General features: G+C 35.9%; 1 protein-coding gene across 1 annotated transcript in view; it reads left to right on the top strand.

Moving 5' to 3' along the window:
- HCRTR2 (hypocretin receptor 2) overlaps window positions 1–8,674 on the top strand; it is a gene marked incomplete at both ends in the record, with an annotated part of 122,273 nt that extends 113,599 nt beyond the window's left edge. Inside the window, 4 exons of the mRNA XM_082848399.1 lie at window positions 2,166–2,236; window positions 2,880–3,001; window positions 5,868–6,093; window positions 8,632–8,674. Coding sequence (XP_082704525.1) covers window positions 2,166–2,236; window positions 2,880–3,001; window positions 5,868–6,093; window positions 8,632–8,674 — 462 coding nt within the window. The remainder of the gene's footprint in view (window positions 1–2,165; window positions 2,237–2,879; window positions 3,002–5,867; window positions 6,094–8,631) is intronic.
- Window positions 8,675–12,765: the final 4,091 nt, after the last annotated feature.

Genomic DNA, 12,765 nt, shown 5'->3' with positions numbered 1-12,765 from the left:
CCTAGATAGCTTGCCGGGCCAGATAACTCAATGTGTTGTTGTTACCAGCAGGTAGGGAACACAGTTTTTTAGAGCTCTGGGATTTTAAATGCTCTTATCCATGCAAATTCTCTATTGAATGGCAGACACAAAACAGATGTTCCTCTGACCTCTTCAAGCTAATTGCTAAGCCTTAGATGCAGAAGAAGTTCTAATGCAAAAAACTCATTTACAGCTCGGAGCTCTTTTTTGATCAGAACAAATGGGTTTTCCAAACTTTGTTCTCAAAGACATAGGAAACGGTGACAGAACTTTATCTAAAGAATAAAAAGAGATAAGAATTTTGTTAGCATTCTAATTATACTTAAAAAGTGCATTTGTGAGCACACACACAAACAAATGGAATCACAGCACATACTGTGTTTTGAATGTTTAAATAGAAAGAAAGAAAATTCATTTCCTGACATCATTGAATCAAGTTTAGCGTGAATATTAATAAAAATCAGTACAAAAGTTTTCAGTGAGAGAAGGTATGTTATTTGTAATGCTGCAGAGACACTATTAAGTTCAAACAACCAACATGATCAACCAATGCAGGGGCAGTGGTACCCAGGAACCTTCTGGCCAACCATCTTTTTTGGGAATTATCATAATAGTTGCACAGAGACTGGTCCCAAGGTAATACTAATTCTGTTTATCAGAGGCTTCGAAATAAAACTAGGATTTCTTCTCTCATTTTTCCTGGATCCAGAGTCAATATCCTATTCCTCATGGCTGGGGACTCTGAAGAGAGGCAGCTTTGGCTGGAATCACACAGTCTAAAGGTGGTATAACCAGCTGCAAAGATTTGTCATTCTCTTTTGGGCCTTGTTTTTGATTGTTTAATGACTTTTTCTTTTTCTTTTTTTTTTTTTTTACTTCTTTAAAATAAATTTTCATTGAAGTAATGTTGATTTACAATGTTGTATTCATTTCTGCTGTATAGCAAAGTGATTCAGTTATACATATATCTATTCTTAATGACTTTTTCAATGGAAAAGAAAGAGAAAATGAACTTTTGTTCAGCAATGTTGTTTAGTACAGACACAGCCTTAAAGGTATAAGATATGTGGCAGCTTGGGTCCTTCAGATGTATACTGGCTCACAGGAAAATGAAAGCAACTTTGCCCTCCATATTTTTTCATAATTCCTTTCTTATTTTTCTTGCCCACAGAAATCCCATACAAATGTATTCTAGTCTGATGATAGATGATGATTTTTGCTCTTAAGAACCTTGGAAACATGCTAGGATACTGCATAGGTTCTCTCCTTTTTTTTTTGTACTTTTATTTTAGTCAATCTAAACTCAATGAAAATTGGATTTACTGCTCTCTGGATGACTCATTTGGATTTCCTGTATCTCAACACTTGTACCTTCCCTTTAGCTGGTTCCAAATACCTACTTCTCCATAATATTTCTCTATTCTCCTGACTTACAGACCTCCCTTTCCAAGGAAAATAAATGGCTTTCTAAGGAGAAAGTCCATGTTAAATTTAAAATAGTTTCCATTTTTTGAGTCTTCTGCTCTTTGTCACAAAATAAAAATTTCAAAATAACCTTGAAAATTGTTTTGCTCTTTATCACACATATTTTCTTCAAATACTTATCTCTGTTTGCCCTTGCATTTTAGGCTCGTGTTTTCTTTCTCTTACAAATAAAGTCCTAAATTCTTTTCTTTGAAACTTAGTGTTTTGTCTGACTAGTCAAAACCAACTTCTTTAAAGCAGGTCTGGTTTTCTAGGATTTCAAAGATACATTGTGGTAGAGGGTCATAACATATTAATTCTATTTATCCATGTTGTCTTACTATATATTATATTTTTGTAAAACTGTAGTACTCCATAGAACACCACTTTATTCTGGCAACATATTTCTATCACAGGCACAAATTCCACAATCAGTGATGGACCCTCTGGCAGGAAATGCATTATAATCTTCAGCCTATACGTTTATTGGGTAGTTGCAAGTTGCCTGCTGTTGTCTAGTGAATACAATTTGATAAATGGGTATTTTGAAGTACAGAACAAATCTTAAAAATGACCTTTAAGGAGATAATAATAACATATTTTTCAGTTTAAAATAATAAAAAAAAATTAAAACTCATGAACTTTAAGAAATTACCAGAATTTTGCCTATTGAAAACTAGCTCTTCTCTGCATATAAAGAAATCCCAGAAGCCAAATTTCAGCAAGGCTGTAAGATTGGAGTTGAAGAAATGTAATATTGATCAATGCACAAATGAAAGTAGGAAGTAGTGCTTACAGACTGCAATTTAGAAACGCTTTTGTACATGCTGCTATGCTTAAAGTAGATAAGCAACAAGGACCTACTGTATAGCACAGGGAACTCTGCTCAATATTCTGTAATAACCTAATCAGGAAAAGAACTAGAAAAAAGCATAGTATTCAGTATATGTATAACTGAATTACTTTGTTGTACACCTGAAACTAACACAATATTGTTAATCAACTATACTCCAGTGTTAAATAAATAAATAAATAAAATGCACGCAAAATGAAATAGTAACAAAAGCTGCTCCATTGTGTTTAGAAACAAAATGAAAGAAGGTAGATAGATATATATTCAACCTTTGTATTCTTATTGCTGTTGTTTACAGGAGAGACCTTCTCTGACCTGATTTGGCTTTTGATTTACTAATTGTGCCTTGGAGGTGCCCTTCAGGAACTGAAGTTATTCTAGCCCCACTGTGTGCCCTAAACCTACAAGTGGTCTGTCCTGCAGGGCAGCACTGGAGTCAGGGAACTGCCACCAAGGGCTGTGTTCACCCTTGAATTTAATTATTTAAAAGGTACTTTCCAGAATCGCACTGCATTTCATGTTACTGTTTCTTTTCCTACAGAGTATTTGGGATGTTTACCCACACGGAAGACAGAGAGACTGTATATGCCTGGTTTACCTTTTCACACTGGCTTGTATATGCCAATAGTGCTGCGAACCCAATTATTTATAATTTTCTCAGTGGTGAGTTTTCAACTGTTTCTTCTGTACAAACCACAGGCCAGGGTGAGGGATCGATGACCAGAAGGTCTGAACACTTTTGAATGGTATGAAGATATTAGTTGTGATACAGTGAGAGTATTTTTCCCTGATCTGCCTGGTCTTGAGTTTTTTCCCTTATAAGAGGGAACATGTGTTACCTAACGCATCAGAAAAAATTATCTAAGTAACTTTTTCCATAAAATTTAGAAGAAAATTTGAAATAGGAGGAAGGTGAGAACTGTGAGAACTGAATAAGAGAATCTTGCTTGTCATACATTAAACTTATGATTTATAAAGATGTAAAATCATTTTATCTGAAAATAAAACAGCCTTGCTTGTATCATTTCCTTTGACAACATTTGTAGCCTAATTGAAATGGAATTGGAGCCTTTCCACTTTTAGGTATTTCTATGTATTTACAATTCTCTTGTGGGTAACATCTCTTGGGTTTATCTCAAGATTTCTCACTGACCATAAAAAAAATTACATTCCTCTAAATAACACATAAGCTAAATGAACCACACATACACACCTCTGCAATTGATTTCACCCATCTGTTTATGGGATCAATATAATTATAAAAATCATTTAACTAAATATTGTTTTATCTACCAACATTTTGCCTAATTGTTTTAGAATTGTGTTTTAATTAGCTATATCTTTACATTGTCTTCTTTCCAACCGGTTAGCTATTTCTTTTTTTTTTAAATTAATTTATTATTTATTTATTTATTTTTGGCTGCGTTGGGTCTTCGTTGTTGCGTGTGGGCTTTCTTTTTAGTTGAGGCAAGCGGGGGCCACTCTTCGTCGCGGTGTGCAGGCCTCTCATTAAGGTGGCTTCTCTTGTTGCAGAGCATGGGCTCTAGGTGTGCAGGCTTCAATAGTTGTGGCTCACGGGCTCTAGAGCACAGGCTCAGTTGTTGTGGCACATGGGCTTAGTTGCTTCGCGGCATGTGTGATCTTCCCAGACCAGGGCTCGAACCCATGTCCCCTGCATTGGCAGGTGGATTCTTAACCACTATGCCACCAGGGAAGCCTGGCTATTTCTTTTTTATTTCCATCTCCAAATATATGATGATTTTATATGAAAGAATAAGCAATTCATTTTATTGCATGCTGAATAAAGTGTGTGCATTTTCTAACTTCACCTTTGGCCTTCCAGATTATATAGGTTATTTAAAAAGACAACCAATTAGGCTTTTTGTTTTAAATAACTTTTTGTTTTTCAGTCATGGCATGTACCCTCTATATACCTGCTTTATTTCACCTTTTGGTGAATCAGGTGGTGTATATGTGAGGGGTGGTTTGTATTCAGTTGCCCCTTTTCATGCCTTCCCCTGACACATTCAACCCCAGTCTCCAAAATAAAGACTACATTCAGACTGGGATAAGCAGAGACCACCACCCCAGTGCTGTTTGAAGGAAGAAGGGCCTGAGGAGCTGTGGCTAAAAAAGCAGTGGGGAAACACTTGCCCTGAGCTTAGGGATGACTAAGGCCCTGAGCTTGTACTAAACAGGGAAAATCTATTAGAGGGTCGTAGGGAGAATTATCTGAAGTAGAAGCCACAGAACCAAGTCAAAGTGCCATGATGGGGGTTAAGATGAGGCAAGAAGGCAGCTGATAATCAGTGGGCACCAATTTTAATCACTCAACAACCCAGGTAGGTTATCAAAGCTCAGAGAAAAGAACTGGTGATTTCCAACACTGCCATTTACCCTTAGAGGCTTAAAAGGTCAGTGTTTCATCCTTATCCTTCTCCAATGTCACATCAATAATTTAAAGATAAAGAAAAACTTCTAAAGTTGTTTATTTTTCTTTCAGTTTGTCCTGCCTCATGCAGATTATGAAACGTTAGAAATTTTCTAGATATTTTGTTGAACTGACTGTGTCAATAGAACAGTTTCTTCAGAGTACAATGCAGGGATAATTCCTGTGTACGTTTGGCCATGTATAACTTAGGTTTCATCATTTTTTAAATCGTTAAATATCTCTGGGTAGCTTTCTGCTGATACTCAGCTTTACTATAGTTATCTAGTTAACAATAACCCACATTCACAAGTATAGGAGGTTTGCCTCTAAAGGCATGAAACAAACTCCAAACATTGGGCATGAAAAGCAGCCTCACTATTTTATGGAAATGTGTCAGTGTTTCAAGAGTGTACCAAGCATTATTTCATTCTTTTTTATGGCTGAGTAATATTCCATTGTATATATTTGCAGCAAGATGGATGGACCTAAAGATTATCATACTAAGTAAAGTGAGACAGAGAAAGAAAGACAAATATCATATGATATCACTTATATGTGGAATCTAAAAAAAGTGATACAAATGAGCCTATTTACAAAACAGAAATAGACCCACAAACATAGAAAACAAACTTATGGTTACCAATAGGGAAAGGGGCAGAGGGAAGATAAATTAGGAGTTTGGGATTAACCTATACACTACTGCTACTATCTATAAGATAGATAAAGAACAAAGTCCTACTGTATATCACAGGGACTATACTCAGTATTTTGTAATAATCTATAAGGGAAAAGAATATAAAAAAGAATATATATATACATATGTATACATATATGTATATATATGTGTGTGAGTATATATATATATATATATATATATATATATATATAGCATTCACTGTGCTGTACACCTGAAACTAACATGATATTGTAAATCAACTATACTTCAGTTAAATAATTAATTAACTATTAAAAAAGGATGTACCAAGCTTCCAATAACCAATTTCCTTTCCCAAAATAGGAGCCAGTCAGTTGTATTTTATTCATGATTGGTTAAAACATATTGAATTCCTTTTCCTTTCATTCTCCCTGGTTTGCCAGGAAAATTTCGAGAGGAATTTAAAGCTGCATTTTCTTGCTGTTGCCTTGGAGTTCATCACCGCCAGGAGGATCCGCTGGCCCGGGGACGGACGAGCACTGAGAGCCGAAAGTCCCTGACCACCCAGATCAGCAACATTGATAACATATCAAAACTGTCCGAGCAGGTCGTGCTCACGAGCGTTAGCACACTCCCAGCGGCCAACGGTGTGGGGCCACTCCAAAACTGGTAGAAGATTGATGCGTAGGACAGGGATGCCTGAGTACCACTCTTCTTTTTTTAAATCTCTGTACACAGAAATTTTATTACTTTGTGGACCCATTTTTTTTTTTTAAAAGAAAATGATCTCTTGCTCTTTGGAAATAAAGTCAGTTTAAAATCATTTCTCAACTTTTGATTGAGATATGTTAGAAGGTGAAACTTCCACTGAACTTATTTTCAGGCTGTTTCACTTTTAGCTTCGTGTATTAGGATTTGTGTCAATTAAACGTATGAGCATTTCCAATTCTAATTGTTATTTTAATCTTACCTTCAAATTGGTGGCTAAAAGTTGCCCAAACTTATCCTTTGGTTTTCTTTTGGCTACTAAAAGAAGTAGCAGTTACTAACTCTGGATTAACAAGAGATAAGTTAGTTGACATTATAGTTTTAAAAAAATCACTAAAGAGTGTCATTATGGTGTGACATTTGAGAGTATATTTATATACAAAATAACATTATATTAGATAACTCAAAAGCTATCTTTCAGAACTATAAAAACATGTATACTATTCAACTTTATTTTCCATTAATTTTATAACTCATTTACACAGTTTTCTTGGGTTTGTAACCTTACCATTGCTAACATTTATCATTTCAACATATGGCCAATAAGACTCTGTATTCAGGTAAAAACTGTGGAGTAACTATAAACACACAATTTCCATCCCTAAGGAAAGATTTCAACATTTAAGACTAAGATATCCCATTATTGTATTCTTCTAACCAATAAAAATGAGGTAACTGGCCTTGCTAGATGAAATTAAGAATTCAATTTATAAAGAAAAAGGGTAGTAGAATACCAAATCACATCTGGGTCCCATATTGGACAGGGTAATGCCATGGAGATTTGATGGTAAATATTTGCATTTATTTACGTTTTGTAAACATCTATCAAACACCTCCTAGAAAGCACCCACCGTGCTAGGTGCTAGGGTGTGAATGTGCCTTCAAGACAGCTCCAGTCCACTGAGGGGGACCTGTTGGTAGAGGCTGCAGAGCAGCAAGGCATTCTGGGAGATGATTCAGACTCAGAGCAGGAAGCAACCAATGATGGTGGTCCTCATCATGACATGGACAGGGAGGTTGCACTTTTTTGTTTCTATTTAATTACAGTGACTCTATTGATGTTAGTGAATTCTACCTGGGCCTGTGACTGAGAGCCAGGTGACTAGGAGAAGGGAAGGGTTTGCTCTTACACACAAATGAACAGGAGTGCAGTACGTTCCATACAAATGTAAGATCTGGGGTTCAAAGTACTGAATATTTTCTTTTTTTCTTTCTTTTTTTTTTTTTTTTTTTTGCTGTACGTGGGCCTCTCGCTGTTGTGGCCACTCCCACGGTGCACAGGCTGCGGACGCGCAGGCTCAGCGGCCATGGCTCATGGGCCCAGCCGCTCCGCGGCATGTGGGATCTTTCCGGACTGGGGCACGAACCCGTGTCCCCTGCATCGGCAGACGGACTCTCAACCACTGCGCCACCAGGGAAGCCCGGATATTTTCAATTTGCTTCTCTGCAAAATTATTCTGGTTCAAATAGTCACTTTAAAAGTAAAAGAGGTGTTCATGGAAAGTTGCTCTTCTTCTTATAGTATAGTAGCAGGCATTCTTATTTTATTGAAACAAAAGATATGCAGAATATTTAAGAAAGATTTTCATAGAACATAAAAATTATCTTGCTCTTTTCTTACTTTTTTTTTCCAACTCATCACTTTCAGAAAGAATATAACCAAATTATCCACAAATGGTTTTTGTGCCTTAGAACTGGGGATTACTTTGTGCTTCATACGACTCAAAGCAAAAACTACCCTCAAATATGAGGTTTATTGCAATTATATTGCTAATTATCAGAACAATATCAATGAAAGCAAAGTATTGTAACTCTCTGCTTTCTCCCCTTTGTACATCTGAGAACTTCTTTTCTTATTTATGCTGCATGAAAGAAGAGTTGTGATTTTCACATTGCTATGGACGTTAGCACTTTAGTTTGAGGATGAGGATAATGTCAAATAATATTGATCATATGCCTTAGTAGCTAAGTAATTTGCCGAATCAGCAATTCTGAGATCAGAGTAAGAGCTAAATGTTTTAGATCCCAATATATCTAGTTATTTGTCATTTAAGAAGAGAGATTGAGAGAGAGAGAGCAAGGAAGTGAGAGCCAGAGCTGGAGAGACAGAGAGAGAGGCTCAGAGAGGCAGTAGTTGTGTGATTTTGTGAAGAACAGACTCAGAAGTCAGAATTCCTTTGCTCTAAATCAATGATTTTCAAAGTGTGCTTCCTGAGCCATCAGATTCAGCATCACCTGAGAACTTATTAGACATGCAGATCTTCACCCTATCCCAGATTTGCCAAATCAGAAACTTTGGGGTGGTACACAGGAATCTGTGTGTTCACAAGCCCTACAGGTGATTCTGAGGGGCCTTAAAATTTGAGAACCACTGCTCCAGAGACTACCACCTGGCACTGACATACTAGCCCATATGAAATAAAGTATTTTACTGCCCAGGTATCTACAACAGGGACCACCGTCATCACTACTGTCAACCTGATTGGAGGTCAGAAAGAAGAGGCTAAGTACCAATGTTGAAAGTCACTCAGCATTATCTCACTCAAAGAGGTAATGCTTTATGAAATAGTGCCCCTGTGTTACAAGTGCAGTTTGGAAGAAGACAGGTTTTAAAGCCCTGGCGTGCTTTATGGCTACTTGGATGATTTGAGTTTCTTTCTTTTTTTTTTTTTTTAAATTTTTTTGATGTGGACCATTTTTTTAAAAAGCCTTTATTGAGTTTATTACAATATTGCTTCTGTTTTATGTTTTGGTTTTTTGACCCCGAGGCATGTGGGATCTTAGCTCCCCGACCTGGGGTCAAACCCTCACCCCCTGCATTGGAAGGCGAAGTCTTAACCACTGGACCACCAGGGAAGTCCCTGAGTTTCTAACTAAAACCTTCAAATCTCCAGTTTTATTTACCCTTACAAAAACCTAAGTTTGTAGAAGCAGACAGTTGCCAAGAATGAGCATTTCCCAGAAGGAAAAAGCAAACACACACCAGTCCTTACAAGAAACTGTGGGAATGGAATAACAGCCCAGGCACACTGCTGTCAACTTGTTGATACAAGAATCCTCCTAAGAGGTCTGGATTTAGTACTGACCATCATAGGGCAAATGGGAAAGAAACAGGTGTTCCCAAAACCTGCCAGTCTTATGGAACAAAGGGTCAACTACTTACGTGCTAATAACACAAATTAGAAGACTTCTTCTGAAAGCAGTGTGTTGTGACTGTTTGATGCTACACATAGAATATATATCTCTCTTGTTTTGCTATATTTCACAGATTGAATGTAAAATGTCATTAATTTTACTGAAATTTTGTTATCAATAAGAATGTGATAATAATTTTACCTAATATAGAATCCATTTGAAGTTCATTATTTCTGAATTTCTACAAACCTATGATAATGTTGATATTCGAATTCATTCATTCTTGGCAAAAAGGTAATTCTCAATTTCTGAGGAAAATGTCTTCTAAATTCTCCAAGGCTTGGAACATTTCTTAGGTATTAAATAACTGTTATAAATCATTGATAAGTTAATTGCAAAACTGTCAGGCACAATGATATTGAGCTTCACTACCAGTGTACATTGTTTTAATGAAGATAAAGGAAAATATGCTTATAAAATGTAATCTGAATATACATAAACCTGAATGACAATGTCAGAATGACAAACCTCATAGATACTTTTGGACACAAATTGTGAAGAGGGCTATTACTATTTTAATGCTAGTGTAATAATAGATATTTTACATTTGATATAAATAATAATCAAATGCATTTCAAAAACAATCTGGGAAGTCATTATAATTTAGAAAACTTTTCAATTCCAATTAATTTTACAACAGAAGATTTTCCTACAAGTTACAAGTCAAAAAAGAGTAAATTCTATTAGGTTATGTGCAATTAGCTTTCAAATGGCATGAAGTAAAATTATAGATTTTTTTTAGAGACAAAATATGTAAACAGAAAATATTGTTAATTTAAGTCTATTCTATTATCTTATGCACATAGAAAGTGAAGTGCAAAGGCATGAAAAACACTGTTATCTCCCCAAATTCAAAGGGGATTGTTTTCTAGAGAACTATTGCATTAAAGAGGGAGAAAATTACTCCCACCCTCTTGCCACGTATTTCTATGATCTCAAAATTTCTTTGTAAGTTTTCGAGTCAGAATGCCTTTTAAGTTTTTCATGAAATGTATTTCTATAATTGTTGTATGCCACATGTGTAACATCATGTCACTTGTTTAATAGTTATTTTATACATTTAAAGTTCTTTATGCCTGATTTACTGTGTCTACAAGATGAAATTTCTTATCCAATCCAATGCGATTGCACACCAACTACCCTGAAGGATGCTGCTTAGGTAGTTTTAAAGTAAAAACCATATCGAGAATTCTATAATCACATTCACACTGCCCTCTCTATTGTATGAAAAACCTTGCTGTTGTTCACTAGATAAGTTGGATATTCACTCATAACTAGTGTCAAATCTTTGCAGTTAAGAATTGAATTAAGCCCTCTGGTGCAGGACTTAATGACCAAAATATTTTTCCCAATAAGTTTATATAACCAGGGAAAATCATGATATAAAAGGTTTTTAATGTTGTTTTTAAGAGCAGATACTATAATAAAGATGGTTAGGATTAATAAATATTTCATAAAAATTATGTAAAACTGCCTACATAGAGCATTAAATTTAGGAGTTTTACCTGAGTTAAGAGATTTACTTAGTCTTGTTTTGACTTAGAGGAAATGATGACCTTGTGGTTTTCAATTTGTTATTAGAATAATAAGTACAGCATTTGCATAAATAAGCAATTTTTTTCTTGGTCATTGTATCTAAACTTTTAGGACTATTTTAAGTTCACTGATAAATTTTAAAATGTATATTTTCTGCTTTCCATTCACCTAATGATTCTGATAAATTGTGGAATCAACAGCTAAGGATTTTAATTTAAAAATCCATTTTTATTCAGCACTGTTGTTTCTAACTTTGATCGAAATGGAGCCATAGAAACTGGGGAAGGTCAATTCTTGGCTCCTTCCAGGGAAATAAGATTTGAATGTGGGTCGGTTTCAAAACATAAAGTGAAACTTTCAGGATGAAATCCCAGGAAAGACCAGCTGTTTTAGCAGAGAGGGTTTTTGCTTTGAGTGATCCATTTTACAGACCAGGTGCTTGGCCAAACCTCCCCCCAGAGTCATGAAGAGAGGTCACTCAGCTTCACTTTCATCGGGGTCAGTGGCCAGGGATGGGAAGGAAGTAACAGAGGAAAGTTCTCGAAGCACCTCTTGGGCCTTGCCTTTCTGACGCTGCTGTCCCATTATCCAACTGCTGTCCTTCCCTCAGACCCACCCTAGCCAAGCAGGGCCCACCTACCCCCACCGCCTGCCATGCCCTACAGACCTCCCTGGCCTTCTCCAGCCCAGCCCTAGCCAACAGGTAAATAGGTTTGATTCTTGTCTTGGGTCATCTCCTGAAGTGAATCAGTGGCAAGTGACTCATTTGAGAACAAATGAAGCAAAGCTCAAGAAAAAAGAAAAAAAACCTTTACATTTCTATATATACAAATATTTACAATTTTACATCCCCCAAACCCGCATTTTTGGTTGCCAGTATCTGTGTATCTGTGGTCTTCTGGATATGTGTTAGCTCCCTTTTCAAGCCTCAGCTAAGCTTGTTGCCTCAGCTAATCTCGCTGACTCTCAGGCCAAGGTCATAGCAGGTCACTAGGGATGTACACCTGAGCAGGTGCTGCTGCTGCCACCTTTGGAAACAAAACATCTCTTGCCTTACTTTTCATTGGTTTGGCCCCTGTACAATGGCAGAAACATAAAACTCAATTTAAAACAAACAAAAAACACAGTTGTTTATTAAGTAATCAATTTGTAATTAATTTTCCAATGTTTGATTTAATATGTTAACTCAAAGGGAGAATAGTACAAACAAAATATTTGTGAGATTGGGAAATCCTCAGCAGACCATGGCAACATGAAGATTAATTTATTGCAGATGTGATAACAAGAGCATCTCCAGAAAGAAGTGCTGTTCCCTTTCACAGGGGCACAGATTTGGAAGCTCCCCTTACACAGTTCAAGTGGACAGAGTGGAACTTGTTTATAAAGCTGTGTCTAGATCATGTACAATATCCATTAAGGAATAGGAAAAATGGTCATTTTAGAGTATTATCAACACATATGCATGCATATATGCATGTATATGTATAACTGAGTGATATATACAGTAGATCTTGCTTTGACTTAGAGGAAATGATGACATTGTGATTTTTAATGTAGTATTAGACTAGTAAACATGGCATTTACATAATTAGGCAATTTTTTTCTTGGTCGTTATATTTAAAATTTTTAGGACTATTTTAAGTTCAATAATAAATTTAAGAATGTATATTTTACATATATTTTATATACATATAAGTATATATATGTGTGTATATATATATATATATATATATATATATATAAAATTGACCTTGAACGACACGGATTCGAGCTATACAGGTCCATTTATACCAGGAGTTTTTAATAGTAAATTCTACAGTTGTAGATACAGAAGACCCACTA

The sequence above is a fragment of the Leucopleurus acutus genome (assembly GCF_964270905.1).
Source record: "Leucopleurus acutus genome assembly, chromosome: 10".
Classification (NCBI taxonomy): Eukaryota; Metazoa; Chordata; class Mammalia; order Artiodactyla; family Delphinidae; genus Leucopleurus; species Leucopleurus acutus.
The sequence above is the reverse complement of the archived record's forward strand: the minus strand, read 5'-3'. Positions and strand labels throughout refer to the sequence as shown.